Source organism: Erinaceus europaeus, chromosome 10 (assembly GCF_950295315.1).
Source record: "Erinaceus europaeus chromosome 10, mEriEur2.1, whole genome shotgun sequence".
In the NCBI taxonomy this organism is placed as follows: Eukaryota; Metazoa; Chordata; class Mammalia; order Eulipotyphla; family Erinaceidae; genus Erinaceus; species Erinaceus europaeus.
The window spans coordinates 29,363,417-29,381,328 of record NC_080171.1 but is presented as its reverse complement, the minus strand read 5'-3'; the positions used below and the strand labels follow the sequence as shown (position 1 = coordinate 29,381,328).

The window sequence follows — 17,912 nt, the reverse complement described above, 5'->3', positions numbered from 1 at the left end:
CAGGACCTGAAAGCACCCCCAAGCCCCTCCCCACCCTCCTTCCTCAGCATATTAAGTCCAGTCTGAGTTGTACTTGGTGTTTCCCCTTTCTGTTCTTGTTTCTTCATTTCTGTCCGTGAATGAGATCTGGCTTATGGTTGTGCCAGGGGTTAAACATGAGACTTCAGAGGATCCAGCATGAGTCTTTTTGCATAACCGTTATGCTAGCTCCCCAGCCCCTCTTCCCCCATCTTGAACCACCAAATTGTGAGGTACTCAGTAAACTCTGCGAGAAGGTTGGAGGGGAAGGGGCAGCCAGCAGCAGAAAGGCCTCTCACGCACCTTCCTCCACTGTGTGCAGCTCCTCCTGCCCATCCTGGATGACCAGCTGGTCCCGCTCGGGGGCCTCCATGTCCTGATTCTCCTGGCTTGCCAAAACGACAGCTGGTACCTGTGAGGTCCGGCCAAAGTCGCCAGCTTGTCCAACATTCCTTCTGTCCGCATGTCTGTCTCCATCCAGAGCCTGCCTGGGACCTGCCTCCTGCAACAGCGGGAGGCTGTCCCTCTGGAACTCCTCCTCCTGAATCATGTTGGCTTCCTCTGTGCCTGGAACAGAGTTAGCTGTGATCTCATTAGCAGTTCATCACAAGCAAAACAAAATCCTCAAATCCTGTAATTCCCAGAGCCTTTCAAAGGGCTATGGTGGGATGGTATGGATGGGTAGCAAGGAGGTGACTTAGTTCATCACCTCAACAAAAGACTCAGGCTTGCGCCTCCTCACCCCCCTCCCCCAATCTGGCCCACACCTTTTTTTGTTGCCTCCAGGGCTAACGCTGGGGTTTGGTGGCTGCACTACAAATCCACTGCTCCTGGAGGCTATTTTTTTCCCCTTTTTGTTGCCCTTGTTGTTTATGGTTGTTGTAGTTATTATATTGTTGTTACTGCTGTTGTTGTTCTTGGGTAGGACAGAGAGAAATGGAAAGAGGAGGGGAAGGCAGAGGGGGAGAGAAAGATAGACACCTGCAGACCTGCTTCACCGCCTGTGAAGCGACCCCCCTGCAGGTGGGGAGCCGGGGGCTCAAACCAGGATCCTTACACTGGTCCTTGTGCTTCCACCATGTACGCTTAACTCACAGTGCTACCGTGGCCCCCAAGCACACTCTTAATACCACAAGGTCAAGTGGCTTTGAAGAAACACCTGGATGGTAGTATCTCACATACAGACGGTGAGAGCTACAGATGGAATACAGGCACAAGCTATCCCTGAAAAAAGGTGTATGGACTGCTAGGGTGACTAGATCATCCTGAGACAAGCGCCCCAGGGCCAGGGGTAGGGAATCCTTCCGAAAATCATTCTACAGGGACATACTGGTCCAGGGTGGTCACCTGTGATGTCCTGAATAAAAGTGCAGCCTGGTCTTTTCTAGACACGGCTGCCAAAGCATTAGGCATTTTATGGAATGAGACATCAGCAAGAGAGACCAAGCCTGGTTCCAATATCAGCTGCTCAGAGTGGGGCTCATGCGCCACCTGCCAGCCCCAAATGAAGGCCCCTGCTGCCTCACTGGCACAGCCCACCTCCAGAGTGCTCATGAGGAGTGACGGTGGGGGGCATGTGAACTGCTGTTGGTTTCCATCTGGTGCCTCAGAATGAAAGGTTCGTGGTTGTTTTGTTTTTGTTTTTAATTGCTGCCAGGGTTATCACTGGGACCTGGTGCTTGCATCAAAAATTCACTGCTCCTAGTGGAGACCCCAGCCCCATTTCTTTTTTATTAGATAAGAAAGCTGATCCCCACACCTATGGGCATCTAATCTTCGACAAAGGTGCCCAGACTATTAAAAGGGGAAAGCAGAGTCTCTTCAACAAATGGTGTTGGAAAAAATGGGTTGAAACATATAGAAGAATGAAACTGAACAACTATATTTCACCAAATACAAAGTAAATTCCAAGTGGATCAAGGACTTGGATGTTAGACCACAAACTATCAGATACTTAGAGGAAAATATTGGCAGAACTCTTTTCTGCATAAATTTTAAAGACATCTTCAATGAAACGAATCCAATTACAAAGAAGACTAAGGCAAGCATAAACCTATGGGACTACATCAAATTTAAAAGCTTCTGCACAGCTAAAGAAACTACTACCCAGAGAAGACTTCCGGAGGCGGAGCTACGAGCAGCAGATCGCTTTCTCTCCTCTCCTCTCCTCTCCCGGATCAACTAGGAATACCAAAAGAGACCACCCGGACCGAAACAAGACAGGACTAGAATGACCACAGAAACCCAGTAAATCACCCGTGAGTACAAACACGCGTGGCTGGTGACAGAGAGGAGAGAGGGGCCTAAGGAGAGATTAAGTGACTGCTAACAGTTCGACAGTTTGTCAGTGGAGACACCACCTCCAGTCTGCTCCACCAACAAGGGGACAGCTGAAGGGAGGAAAGGACTCCCCAGAGACTCACCAAGTACAACTCTGAGTCTCCATTGCTACTACCCTCAGAATCTGGAGCAGCAACAGGGAGGGACACCAGGGCACAGAGATCTAACCGGGAAACTCAGGAGAAGACCTATACCTCGGTGGCATAGCTGAAGGGCTGTGAAAGTCTCTTTGCATAACCACTGGATTATCTCTGCCACACCCTGCTTTATCTCTTGGTCAGGAGTCATTGATTAAGCCAAGAAGCCTATTGATAGTTTAAAAGCCCTCAGGCTACCATAGCCTACAGGGGGAAAAAAAAAGGCTTTTACACCACTGAACTCCAACTCAGGGATTGAAAAACCTCTTAACTTATATAAAATGGTTAAAACAACAAGAAAAAATAATGGAGACTCGAACCAAGACAAGAGTCCAGCTAAAAGTCCTCCAGAGGGTGAAGCACAAAACAACGAGTTCAACATCCAAACATTAGCTAAGGAAATAATAACAGGAGTGAGTAAAGAATTTGAAAAAATTGTAATCAGAACTGCAGGAACAACAAATGAGAATATGGAAGAAAATTCTAATTATCTCATGGTTATTAGAGAGCTGAAAGCTGAAATTGCTGAGCTAAGAAGGCAACTAGCTGAACAAGCTAAAACAGTATCAGAGCAGGGCAACAAAATAGATGAACTCCAGAAAGCAGTAGAGGGCAGAGAGAATAGAATCAATGAGGCTGAAGACAGAATTAGCAAGATTGAGGATGAATTAGAGACAACTAAAGAAGAAGTAAGAGATCTCAAAAAGAGATTAAGAGATGCTGAAAACAACAACAGAGTCCTATGGGATGACTTCAAAAGAAACAATATACGCATTATTGGCTTACCAGAGGAAGAAAGAGAAGGGGAGGAAGAAAGCGTTCTCCAGGCCATAATAGCTGAAAATTTCTCTAGTCTAGACAACACCAAAGACATAAAGATTCAAGAAGCCCAGAGGGTCCCAAACAGAATTAACCCAGACCTAAAGACACCAAGACATGTCATACTTAGATTGGAAAGGAATAAGGATAAAGAAAGGATCCTCAAGGCTGCAAGAGAAAAACAAAGAGTCACCTACAAAGGAAAACCCATAAGATTAGCAGCAGACTTCTCCATACAAACACTACAGGCCAGAAGAGAATGGCAAGATATCTATCGAGTGCTCAATGAGAAAGGCTTTCAGCCAAGAATATTATATCCTGCTAGACTGTCATTCAGACTAGATGGAAGCATCAAAACCTTCTCAGACAAGCAACAGTTGAAAGAAGCAACCATCACCAAGCCTGCCTTGAAAGAAGTTCTGAAAGGTTTCCTATAAACAACCAGACCACCACAAATAGAACATATATCAAAACACTCTAAAACTCTACAAGAATGGCGTTAAAATATCTTCAATCTTTGATATCAATAAATGTGAATGGCCTGAATTCACCTATTAAAAGACACAGAGTAGGAAGATGGATCAGAAAACACAACCCAACAATATGTTGTCTACAGGAAACTCACCTAACGCAACAAGACAAACACAGACTTAAAGTGAAAGGATGGAAAACTATCATTCAAGCCAATGGCCCACAAAAAAGGGCAGGAACAGCTATTCTCATATCTGACATGATAGACTTTAAAATAGATAAGATTAAAAAAGATAGGAATGGACACTACTTAATGCTCAGAGGATCAGTCAATCAAGAGGACTTAACAATTATTAATATATATGCACCCAATGAGAAGCCATCTAAATACATCAAACTTCTACTGAAAGAGCTACAGCAATATATTAACAGTAACACAATCATAGTAGGGGACTTCAACACCCCACTCTCTCAACTTGACAGATCATCCAGGAAGAAAATCAGTAAAGACATAAGGGAGCTAAATGAAGAGATAGATAAACTAGAACTATTGGACATTTTCAGAGTCATTCATCCCAAGAAACTGGAATACACATTTTACTCAAATCCACATGGATCATTCTCAAGGATAGACCATATGTTAGGCCACAAAGACAGCATCAGCCTATTCAAGAGCACTGAAATCATCCCAAGCATCTTCTCAGACCACAGTGGAATTAAACTAACACTTAACAATCAACAAAAGATTAGTAACAGTACCAAAATGTGGAAGCTCAACAGTACACTTCTTAACAACTTCTGGGTCAAAGAGGAAATCAAGGAAGAAATCAAAATGTTTCGAGAGTTCAATGAAAATGAAGACACAAGCTATCAAAATATTTGGGACACAGCTAAAGCAGTCCTAAGAGGGAAGTTCATAGCTATACAAGCACACATTAGGAAACAAGAAAAGGCACAAATAAACAGCCTGATTGCACATCTTAAAGACCTAGAAGAAGAACAACAAAGGAACCCTAAAGCAACCAGAAGGACAGAAATTACTAAAGTTAGGGCAGAAATAAATAACATTGAGAATAGGAAAACCATACAAAAGATCAATGAAAGTAAATGTTGGTTCTTCGAAAGAGTAAACAAAATCGACAAACCTTTAGCCAGACTCACAAAACAAAAAAGGGAGAAGACCCAAATAAATCGGATAGTAAATGAAAGAGGAGATATCACAACAGACACTGCAGAAATTCAACATATCATGCGAGGCTTCTATGAACAACTATATGCCACCAAGCTAGAGAACCTGGAAGAAATGAATGATTTCCTAGATACCTACCAACTTCCAAAACTAAGTAAAGAGGAAGTGGATAACATGAACAGGCCCATCACAGCTAATGAAATTGAAACAGTTATCAAAAATCTTCCCAAAAATAAAAGTCCTGGACCAGATGGCTTTACAAATGAATTCTACAAAACTTTCAAAGAAGAACTAATACCTCTACTTTTAAAAGTCTTCCAGAAGATTGAAGACACTGGAATACTCCCTGCCAGCTTCTATGAAGCCAACATCACCCTGATACCAAAAGCAGACAGGGACACAACCAAAAAAGAAAACTACAGACCAATATCTCTGATGAACATAGATGCGAAAATATTGAACAAAATTCTAGCCAACCGGATACAGCAGTATATCAAAAAGATTGTTCATCATGACCAAGTGGGGTTTATCCCAGGCATGCAAGGTTGGTTTAATATACGTAAATCAATCAATGTGATCCACCACATCAACAAAAGCAAGACCAAAAACCACATGGTCATATCAATAGATGCAGAGAAAGCCTTTGACAAAATACAACATCCCTTTATGATCAAAACACTACAAAAAATAGGAATAGATGGGAAATTCCTGAAGATAGTGGAGTCTATATATAGCAAACCTACAGCCAACATCATACTCAATGGTGAAAAACTGGAAGCATTTCCACTCAGATCAGGTACTAGACAGGGCTGCCCACTATCACCATTACTATTCAACATAGTGTTGGAAGTTCTTGCCATAGCAATCAGGCAGGAGCAAGGAATTAAAGGGATACAGATTGGAAGAGAAGAAGTCAAACTCTCCTTATTTGCAGATGACATGATAGTATACATGGAAAAACCTAAGGAATCTAGCAAGAAGCTTTTGGAAATCATCAGGCAATACAGTAATGTGTCAGGCTATAAAATTAACATTCAAAAGTCAGTGGCATTCCTCTATGCAAACACTAAGTTAGAAGAAATTGAAATCCAGAAATCAGTTCCTTTTTCTATAGCAACAAAAACAATAAAATATCTAGGAATAAACCTAACCAAAGAAGTGAAAGACTTGTATACTGAAAATTATGAGTCACTACTCAAAGAAATTGAAAAAGACACAAAGAAGTGGAAAGATATTCCATGCTCATGGGTTGGAAGAATTAACATCATCAAAATGAATATATTACCCAGAGCCATCTATAAATTTAATGCTATCCCCATCAAGATCCCAAGCACATTTTTTAGGAGAATAGAACAAATGCTACAAATGTTTATCTGGAACCAGAAAAGACCTAGAATTGCCAAAACAATCTTGAGAAAAAAGAACAGAACCGGAGGCATCACACTGCCAGATCTCAAACTATATTATAGGGCCATTGTCATCAAAACTGCTTGGTACTGGAACATGAACAGACACACTGACCAGTGGAATAGAATTGAGAGCCCAGAAATGAGGCCCCACACCTATGGACATCTAATCTTTGACAAAGGGGCCCAGACTATTATATGGGGGAAGCAGAGTCTCTTCAACAAATGGTGTTGGAAATAATGGGTTGAAACATGCAGAAGAATGAAGCTGAATCACTGTATTTCACCAAATACAAAAGTAAATTCCAAGTGGATCAAGGACTTGGATGTTAGACCAGAAACTATCAGATACTTAGAGGAAAATATTGGAAGAACTTTTTTCCGCATAAATTTTAAAGACATTTTCAATGAAACGAATCCAATTACAAGGAAGACTAAGGCAAGTATAAACCTATGGGACTACATCAAATTAAAAAGCTTCTTCACAGCAAAAGAAACCACTACCCAAATCAAGAGACCCCTCACAGAATGGGAGAAGATCTTTACATGCCATACATCAGATAAGAGTTTAATAACCAACATATATAAAGAGCTTACCAGACTCAACAACAAGACAACAAATAAACCCCATCCAAAAATGGGGGGAGGAATTGGACAGAATATTCACCACAGAAGAGATCCAAAAGGCCGAGAAACACAGGAAAAAATGCTCCAAGTCTCTGATTGTCAGAGAAATGCAAATCAAGACAACAATGAGATATCACTTCACTCCTGTGAGAATGTCACACATCAGAAAAGGTAACAGCAGCAAATGCTGGAGAGGGTGTGGGGTCAAAGGAACCCTCCTGCACTGCTGGTGGGAATGTCAATTGGTCCAACCTCTGTGGAGAACAGTCTGGAGAACTCTCAGAAGGCTAGAAATGGACCTACCCTATGATCCTGCAATTCCCCTCCTGGGGATATATCCTAAGGAACCCAACACATCCATCCAAAAAGATCTGTGTACACATATGTTCTTGGCAGCACAATTTGTAATAGCCAAAACCTGGAAACAACCCAGGTGTCCAACAACAGATGAGTGGCTGAGCAAGTTGTGGTATATATACACAATGGAATACTACTCAGCTGTAAAAAATGGTGACTTCACCGTTTTCAGCCGATCTTGGATGGACCTTGAAAAAATCATGTTGAGTGAAATAAGTCAGAAACAGAAAGATGAATATGGGATGATCTCACTCTCAGGCCGAAGTTGAAAAACAAGATTAGAAAAGAAAACACAAGTCAAACCTGAAATGGAATTGGAGTATTACACCAAAGTAAAAGACTCTGGGGTAGGAGGGTGGGTGGGGAGAATACAGGTCCATGAAAAATGATGAATGAAATAGTGGGGTGGTATTGCTAAATGGGAATCTGGGGAATGTTATGCATGTAAAAAAAAAAAAAAGAAGTAGAAACGCAAAGCAGAAATTGACTGAGTTTGGAGTATGGCACCAAAGTAAGAAAGCAGAAGTATACTAGAGTTTGCAGTGAGTACCTCCCTAATACTTCCTCTCCACTTTTCCAAGCTTTGGGTCCATGATTGCTCAACAATTTGTTTGGCTTTCTATGTTAACTCTCTTTTCAGTCACCAGGTTCCAGGTGTCATCAGGATGCCGGCCAGACTTCCCTGGATTGAAGACACCACCAATGTGTCCTGGAGCTCAGCTTCCCCAGAGACCCATCCTACTAGGGAAAGAGAGAGGCAGACTGGGAGTATGGACCGACCAGTCAACGCCCATGTTCAGCGAGGAAGCAATTACAGAAGCCAGACCTTCTACCTTCTGCAACCCTCAATGACCCTGGGTCCATGCTCCCAGAGGGATAGAGAATGGGAAAGCTATCGGGGGAGGGGGTGGGATATGGAGATTGGGCGGTGGGAATTGTGTGGAGTTGTACCCCTCCTACCCTATGGTTTTGTTAATTAATCCTTTCTTTAATAAAAAAAAAATTAAAAAAAAAAAAAAAAGAAACAGAAGGATGAATATGGGATGATCTCACTCTCAGGCCGAAGTTGAAAAACAAGATTAGAAAAGAAAACACAAGTTGAACCTGAAATGGAATTGGAGTATTACACCAAAGTAAAAGACTCTGGGGTGGGTGGGTGGGTGGGGAGAATATAGGTCCATGAAAAATGATGAATGAAATAGTGGGGGTTTTATTGCTAAATGGGAATCTGGGGAATGTTATGCATGTAGAAAAAAAAAAAGAAGTAGAAACGCAAAGCAGAAATTGACTGAGTTTGGAGTATGGCACCAAAGTAAGAAAGCAGAAGTATACTAGAGTTTGCAGTGAGTACCTCCCTAATACTTCCTCTCCACTTTTCCAAGCTTTGGGTCCATGATTGCTCAACAATTTGTTTGGCTTTGTATGTTAACTCTCTTTAAAAAAAAAAAAAAAAAAAGAAACTACTACCCAAACCAAGAGACCCCTCACAGAATGGGAGAAGATCTTTATATGCCATGCATCAGACAAGAGGCTAATAACCAACATATATAAAGAACTTGCAAATCTCAACAACAAGAAAACAAATAACCCCATCCAAAAATGGGGGGAGGCCTTGGACAGAATATTCACCACAGAAGAGATCCAAAAGGCCGAGAAACACAGGAAAAAATGCTCCAAGTCTCTGATTATCAGAGAAATGCAAATCAAGACAACAATGAGATACCACTTCACTCCTGTGAGAATGTCATATATCAGAAAAGGTAACAGCAGCAAATGCTGGAGAGGGTGTGGGGTCAAAGGAACCCTCCTGCACTGCTGGTGGGAATGTCAAATGGTCTAACCTCTGTGGAGAACAGTCTGGAGAACTCTCAGAAGGCTAGAAATGGACCAGCCCTATGATCCTGCAATTCCTCCCCTGGGGATATATCCTAAGGAACCCAACACACCTATCCAAAAAGATCTGTGTACACATATGTTCTTAGCAGCACAATTTGTAATAGCCAAAACCTGGAAGCAACCCAGGTGTCCAACAACAGATGAGTGGCTGAGCCAAGTTGTGGTGTATATATACACAATGGAATACTACTCAGCTGTAAAAAATGGTGACTTCACCGTTTTCAGCCGATCTTGGATGGACCTTGAAAAAATCATGTTAAGTGAAATAAGTCAGAAACAGAAGGATGACTATGGGATGATCTCACTCTCAGGCAGAAGTTGAAAAACAAGATCAGAAAAGAAAACACAAGTAGAACCTGAAATGGAATTGGCATATTGCACCAAAGTAAAAGACTGGGGTGGGTGGATAGGTAGAATACAGATCCAAGAAGGATGACAGAGGACCTAGTAGGGGTTGTATTGTTATATGGAAAACTGGGAAATGTTATGCATGTACAAACTATTGTATTTATTGTTGAATGTAAAACATTAATTCCCCAATAAAGAAATTTTTAAAAATCTGATCAACCACCATGCACTTTTTAAGAAATATTTATTTATTCCCCCCAAAAAAAAGAAAAAAAAAGAAAGTTGAATGCTGCTTAGAAGCATAATTTCCAAGGTTTATTTACCTTTCTCACCTTGTCTCTTCAAATCCACAGCCACTTCAGAGCTGGGGGCTGGTGTGTGGGGCTCCCCCTGGCCTGGTACCTTCTCTTTCCCTTGGGGCTCCTTTGGAGACAGGCCTGCTTCCTGCTGCCCAGGCTGGGGGTCACTGGAGGCTCGGAGCTGAAACGGGAGCACAGGAGATCCAGGGTCTGGACTTCTTGACAGAAATCTTACATCAACCCCAAGAATACAAAGGAGCATTACTTTCTTCCCACATGAGAAAGGCCACGATCAACGCCAACTGGGCTCTGTCACCAGGAATAACTCGAGTGAGCTAGTGGGTATGGGTTTCCTTCATCCCTCTCTTCCTTTCTCCCCCCCCCCCACACCACCCCCTTCTCTTTTTTTTTTTTTGCCTCCAGGGTTATCGCTGGGGCTTGGTGCCTGCACTATGAATCCACTGCTCCTGAAGGCTATTTTTTCCTTTTGTTGCCCTTGTTGTTTATCATTACTGTCACTGTTATTGTTGCTACTGCTGTCGTTGTTGCTGCACAGGACAGAGAGAAACTGAGAGGGGACGGCAAAACAGAAGGGGAGAGAAAGACAGACACCTGCAGACCTGCTTCACCACCTGTGAAGTGACCCCCCTGCAGGCGGGGAGCCGGGGGCTGGAACCGGGAACCTTAGCCAGTCCTCGTGCTTCACACCATGTCCTGAGTACGGGGTTTCTTTGGGGGTAATAAAATGTTCTAAAATTGATGATGGCTGAACAACATAGTAAAGATACTAAAAATGACTGAATTGTAATTATGTGAGTGAACTGTATGGTATATGAGTTATTTCTCAATAAATGTGCTACAGCTGAGAAGCAAAGGTTGATTTCTCAGAATGCACAAAGCAGCCATGGGGGGCAGGGGTCTGTGCTCTAAGCAGGAGAGGAGGCTGACACAGCAAAGGCTCTGTCTAGTGGGGCCACAGTGCAGGAACCTAGCCACCACTCTCTCAAAGGGCAGCTGTGAGAGGTTCCCACAAAGCCATGAGTTTGGAGGCCAGTGAAGGGGCCAGTATACTTGTCCAGAGCCCTGACACCCCAGGAGCAGGCTTCACCCTGTTGTATCTTAGAAAATCCTGTCAACTTACATTGAAAATGAATTCCAGAAGAATTTAAAGACGGGTGCTGTCTTTGTTGATCTCACAGCAGCCTATGACACGGTCTGGCACCGTGCTCTCCTAGTCAAGATCTCAAGATGCCTGCCTCCATGGGTGGCCAACACTAGATCGTTTCTTCTCCAAAACAGAAGATTCCGGGTGCATCTGGGTGACAAGTCTAGCAGATGGAGACTTGTCTCAAGCGGCCTCCCCCAGGGCTCTGTTCTGGCTCCTTCGCTATTTAATATTTACATCAATGACCTCCCAGAAACTTCTTCAAGGAAGTTCATCTATACCGATGACATCTGCTGTGCAACTCAGGCATCCAAGTTCGACATCCTCGAGGAAACACTCACGAAAGACATGTCTCTGATATCTGATTACTGTAAAAAATGGCGACTAATCCCTAGCACTGCAAAAACGGTATCATCTGTTTTCCATCTACACCGTGCCTCGGCCTCGCGTGAGCTTAATGTGCAGCTTGGCGATACGAGAATCCGGCATGAAGCCCAGCCAGTCTATCTTGGTGTTACTCTCGATCGCACTCTGTCATTTCACAAACATCTCATAAAAATTGCAGCAAAGGTGGGCGCGAGGAATAACATCATTGCAAGACTGGCCAGCTCCTCATGGGGCGCGAGCGCTTCCACACTACGATCATCATCTCTGGCATTATGCTATTCCACTGCAGAATACTGTGCCCCAGTATGGTTCCGTAGCCCCCATGTCCACTTGGTCGATTCCAAATTATATTCCTCCATGAGGATAATTTTTGGAACCATCCGTTCCACCCCGGTTCCATGGCTGCCAGTTCTTAGCAACATGGCCCCGCCAGATATTCGTCGGGATGCGGCATCATCCGAGTTCATTTCCCACGTCTACGCTCGACCGGACCTGCCAATATACGCGGATATCTTCGCCCACCCTGTCCAACGCTTGACGTCTCGTCACCCAATCTGGTCCCCTACGCCTACACTGAACTTCTCTGTTCCAGACTCTTGGAAACAGAGTTGGATTGAGCCCCTGGTCCCCACCTACAGGAGGACAGCTTCATGAGAGGTGAAGCAGTGTTGCAGGTGTCAATCCTTCTCTCTCAGTCTCTATCATCCTTCCCTCTCGATTTCTGGCTGTCTCTATCCAATAACTAAATAAAGATAATTTTTAAAAAATTAATTAAAAAAAAAAAGAAAAAAAGAAAAGCTTAAGAATTACCTTCTGGTTCTGGTCTTTTTGTTGCACCAGGTCTCTGGAAGCTGCAGCTAACCCCTTTCTGGTGACTTCTTCTATTCTCTCTTCACATTGCTCCTTTACCTCTTTCATCTGATTGATGCACTGGCTCCTTCAGTGAGAGAAAATCCAAGAGATGACAAATATGTACAGATGTGTCTATGTCCTAGATATTTCACTGTGCCGACTCTGAAACCCACTCCACAGCACAGCCTGATCATCTGTCTGCTGCTTTGGGCACCTTTTCTGAAGAGGGCGCTCAGGGCAACGTGTTTTATTCCTTTTTATTGTCTCTGGGGCTTCACTGCTTCAAGGAGGCCTCCCCCCTACGCTCCCCCCATCGAAAGAGAAAAAGATGCCACAGCACTTAGGCTCCCCCCAATGTCGTGATGCCCAGGCTAACTGTCCAGGTGCCCCACAGAAGTACAAACATAGAGACAGGCAGAAATTTGTCACCAGTGACTGTACTCAATGGAGCCACTGACAGCCAGAGTGCCATCACTGGGATGTACACAAGTCAGGAAGCTTCCCAAGAGGGGACCTGCCACCCAGGATGCTGACCACCAGTGTGTCACTAGTGATGTTGAGCCAGTCCTGTTTCCCAGGTATGAATCCCATTTGGTCTTGATGGCTTATTCTCTCAATATATTGTTGGATTCGATTAGGCAAGAATTTGTTGAGGATCTCTGCCATCAATGTTCATCAAGGATATTGGTCTATAGTTTTCTTTTTTGGTGGAGTCATTCCCTGCTTTGGGATCACAGCCTCACAAAATGTGTTTGGGATTATTCCCTCATCTATGTTCTGGAAGAATTTGAGGATAATGGGTGTTAGTTCTTCTTTGAATATTATATAGAAATTATTAACATAGCCATCTGGGCCTTTTATTCTTGGGAAGGCTTTTGATTACTGTTTCAATTTCTGTACCAGTGATTGGCCTGTTAAGTTTATTTACTTCCTCTTGTATCAAGGTTGGCAGTTGGTATGGCTCTAAGAATGTGTCCATTTCTTCCAAGTTGTTGAATTTATTTCTATAGAGATGTCCACAACAGTCTCGCGTGATCTTTTGTATCTCTGCCTCATCTCTTTTGTTTCCCAGTGATTTTACCATAGCTTTCTCTCTTTATCTCTTATTGAATGTAGCTAGTGGTTAATCTATTTTATTTATTCATTAACCTTCCTGATGGTCTACCTGTTTTCTACCTCATTAATTTCTGCTCTAATTTCAATTACTTCCTGTCTCCTGTTGACCTCTGGATCTCATCGTTGCTCCATTTCTAGCTAGTTCAGCTAGGTTGTTAAGATGGCTTATTAGTGATTTCTCTTCTTTATTATGTGGGCCTGTATTGCTATAAACTTTCCTCTCAAGACTGCTTTTGCTGTATCCCATAGAGCCTGATAACTGGTTTCTTCATTTTCATTGATATTGAAGAAAGTCTTAATTTCTCTTTCGATTTCTTCAATGATCCGTGAGTTACATCATTCCCCACCACAAAAAAACAAACAAAAACACCTGATTTTGTATTATTAGACTGCTGGCTAAAAGTCTTCCACAGCTTTCTGAAATACCACTGACACTTAGCAAGTGAAATGGATTGTTAAAGGATATGACCTTGGGGCCAGGTGGTGGCACATCTGGTTAAGCGCACACATGACAGTGCCAAGGACCCAGATTCAAGTCCTTGGTCCCCATCTGCGGTGGAAGCTTCATGAGTGATGAAGCGGCATTGCAGGTATCTCTCTGTGTTTCTCCCTTTCTTCTTCTTCTTCTCCTTTTTCTTCTTCTTCTTCTTTTTTTAATATTTTGGCAGGTATAAAGTCTTTTATTTTTATTTAAGATTTTTTTTAAAATATGTATTTATTCCCTTTTGTTGCCCTTAATGTTTTATTGTTATAGTTACTATTATTGTTGTTATTGATGTCATTGTTGTTGGATAGGACAGAGAGAAATGGAGAGAGGAGGGGAAGACAGAGAGGTGGACAGAAAGATAGACACCTGCAGACCTGCTTCACTGCTTGTGAAGTGACTCCCCTGCAGGTGAGGAGCCAGGGGCTTGAACTGGGATCCTTACACTGGTCCTTGCACTTTGCACCACCTGTGCTTAACCTACTGCACTACCGCCCGACTCCAGTGTTTCTCCCTTTCTATCTCCCCCGCCCCTCTCAATTCCTCTCTGTCTCTATCCAATAATAAGTAAATAAATATATTTAAAAAATAATAATAATGTGACGTCTAAAGGCCCTATGCCTGTCCCCTGAGATCCTATATGCCCCAACATCAGGAAGGGCAAGTGGAGATTGTGCAGAACTCTTGTCCTCTGCCCTGAGCTCAACACAAGAGCCTGGTGTCAAGATGCACTTACAGGTCATAGGAGAACTTCCTCTCCAGGTTGGTCTGGTTCTTCTGGAACTGGAGGACATCCTGCTGTAGTTTGCCATAGTTCTTCTGCAGGACCTTTAGCTGGTCTAAGTCAAGGGGAGAACGGGAACCGCACAGGTCACTAAATGGCCTTCAGCCCAGCAGCAGTCCCATCAAACCCACCATGGGAAAACAAGGACAGTGACTCACAGAGGGGATACGGGTGGCAGAGAGGAAGGGATGAGTTACCAGCCCCAGCCCTGGAGGGCTCACCATCCTACAGGAACCTGTCCCTAGGTGATTTCCTAAAATGTCTCTCTTGAATCTCCCTTGGGACCTGAACTCCTGAAAATGCCTTAGGAGGCTCTATTTGCCAGCTCTTTTCTCAGATTTCCTAAGACTTGAGCAAAGCCACCAGCCCCCACCCCCAGCAGACTTAGCCCTCAGTCTGTCAAGACCTTCTTGGATGCCAATGCAGCACCTGTGTGATCCCCTCCACACACAACTCAGCTGTCACCTGCCAGTGGCCTTGTCCTCTCACCTGTTCACAGCCAAGCTGTTATTCCCTGTGGGCCTGTGGTCATTTAATCACTCAGCCCTCCTACAAACAGCAGCTTTCTTTCAGGGCATTCATTAGCCCTATCCCTACTGCCTGTGACCACTACTCCTAAAAGACTGTTAAAAAATTGGGGGTCCCCCAATAAAGAAATTAAAAAAAATTGGGAGGAGTCAAGCAGTAATGCAGTGGGTTAAGCACAGGTAGCACAAAGCGCTAGGACCGGTGTAAGGATCCTGGTTCGGGCTCCCAGCTCCCCACCTGCAGGGGAATCGCTTCACAAGCAGTGAAGCAGGTCTGCAGGTGCCTATCTTTTTCTCCCCGTCTTCCCCCCTCTCCATTTCTCTCTGTCCTATCCAACAATGACGACACCAATAATAACGACAACAGTGAAACAACAAGGGCTACAAAAGGGAATAAATAAATAAATATTTACAATAAAAAAAGATTGGGGATAGGGCGGGGAAGGTAGATAGCATAGTGGTTATGCAAACAGACTCTCATGCCTAATGTTCCAAAGTCACAGGTTCAATCCCTTGCACGACCATAAGCCAGAGCTGATCAGTGCTCTGGTTAAAAAAAAATTTTTTTTTAAATTGGGGGGGTGGAGGGGTGGTGGCACACATGACCATGCAGAAGGACTGAGACTGAAACCCTGGTCCCCACCTGCAGGAGGGAAGTGACAAGCAGTAAAGCAGTGCTGCACGTCTCTGTCTCTGTCTCTCTCTACATCCCCCTTCCCTCTCAACTCCTCTCTGTCTCTATCTGAAGTGACTAAATAAATCTAATTAGGGAGCTGGATGGCAATAAACCTGGCTGAGTGCACATACTACCATGCACAAATACCTGGGTTCAAGCCTCTACTCCCCACCTGCAGGAAAGAAGCTTCATAAATAGTGAAATAGTGCTGCAGGTATCTTTCTTTCTCCCTATCTCCCCCCTCCCTCTCAATTTCTCATTGTCTCTGTCCAATAAATAAATAATTAAAATAAAATTTAAAAAATAGTACAGGGTAGATAGCATAATGGTTGCTCAGACCTTCCAGTAACATTTTAAAAAGACAAGCAGGGAGTTGGGCGGTAACGCAGCGAGTTAAACACAAGTGGCACAAAGCACAAGGATCGGCCTAAGGATCCCGGTTCGAGTCCCCCGGCTCCACACCTGCAGGGCAGTCACTTCACAAGCAATGAAGCAGGTCTGTAGGTGTCTGTCTTTCTCTCCCTTCTCTGTCTTCCCCTCCTCTCTCCATTTCTCTCTGTCCTATTCAACAAGAACAACATCAATAACAACAATAAAACAAGGGCAACAAAGGGAAATAAATAAATAAATATATATATTTTTTTAAAAGACAAATAATATTTTAAAAAAACAAGTTTCTTAATGTCTATCACTTAATGCTGTAGATCCCTGAATTACAATCCTTGTTATTATTGATACACTGGTGACTTTTCTGCTGAATTATTTTCCTAATTACTGAGAAGCTATGTACAGAACAAAAGGAATGCTGGAGGATCCAGCGGTTAAGTGCACATGGCGCAAAGCACAAGGACTGGCATAAGGACTCTGGTTTGAGCCCCCAGTTTCACACCTGCAGGGGAGTCACTTCACAAGTAGTGAATCAGGTCTGCAGGTGCCTATCTTTCTCTCCTCCTCTCTGTCTTCCCCTTCTCTCTCCATTTCTCTCTGTCCTATCCAACAACAACCATAACAACAATAAAACAACATGGGCAACAAAAGGGAAAGGGAAAAAAAATAGCCTTCAGGAGCAGAGGATTCATGGTGCTGGCACCAGGCCCCAGCAATAACCCTGGAGGCAAAAAAAAAAGGGGGGGATGCTGACCACCTGCTGTCTCTCAAGTTCCCCTCTGACTATGAATCTTCTTCTCTGACGGGCATCTGATGAATGTCTTAAACTAATGAGCAGTTTAGGTCAACAGAGCCTAAAGCAAAAGACCTAAAGCTATATACTGTGACTGCAAGCACTAAGCCCCAGCAATAGCCCTGGCAGCAATAAATTAAGGAGAGAAAGGAAGAGAGGGAGGGAGGGAGGGAGGGAGGGAGGGAGGGAGGGAGGGAGGGAGGAAGGAAGGAAGGAAGGAAGGAGGGAAGGAAGGAAGGAAGGAAGGAAGGTGGGCCACAAAGACAGATAAAAGTTGGATTTTTTCCCTCAAAGGTCCAGAATCTAGATGCAAAAGAAGGGGTGGAACTCACCTTGCAGGGTTCTGATGAGCTTCTCTCCAGCAGTGATGTTATTCACTAAAGCTGCCTGCAAGGAAGATAACAGAAAAATGACTTGTCTGCAATCTGGCAACTTAGAAGAGTCTGATAAGATTACATGTTGGAGGAATGTAGGGAACAGCCTTCCCACAGCATCATGGGAGGGACTGGGTTCTCTCACAGACGATTAGGTTTCTGCAGCCTGAAAAGAAGCATGCCCAGCTTTACATTCAACAGTAAATACAATAGTTTGTACATGCATAACATTAATTCCCCAATAAAGAAATTTTTAAAAAAATTTTTTAAAAAGTCCGTTAGGAGCAATGGATTCATCATGCAGGCACTAAGCCCTCCCTAGTGGCAATAAAATAAAATAAACAGAATGAAACCTTTAAAAAAAAAAAAGCATGCCTAGTTAGAGATTTGGTCTGATACCAGCCCGAAACCAGAGAAAGTGGTATGTGGACTGGCTCAATTTCACAGTCCTCCACAACCA

The 17,912-nt window shown here is 43.5% G+C and overlaps 1 protein-coding gene across 5 annotated transcripts in view; it reads right to left on the bottom strand.

The window, feature by feature from the left end:
* Positions 1-17,912, bottom strand: part of GOLM1 (golgi membrane protein 1) — a 61,536-nt gene that overhangs the window by 8,485 nt on the left and 35,139 nt on the right. For 4 of the 5 annotated variants that reach the window (XM_060199488.1, XM_060199490.1, XM_060199486.1 and 1 more), the window contains 5 exons: positions 17,411-17,465; positions 14,648-14,750; positions 12,270-12,396; positions 9,932-10,088; positions 322-600 (listed from right to left, as the gene is read on the bottom strand). In XM_060199488.1, the coding sequence (XP_060055471.1) occupies positions 322-600; positions 9,932-10,088; positions 12,270-12,396; positions 14,648-14,750; positions 17,411-17,465 (721 nt within the window). The remainder of the gene's footprint in view (positions 1-321; positions 601-9,931; positions 10,089-12,269; positions 12,397-14,647; positions 14,751-17,410; positions 17,466-17,912) is intronic. The other variant, XM_060199487.1, reaches the window with a different exon arrangement.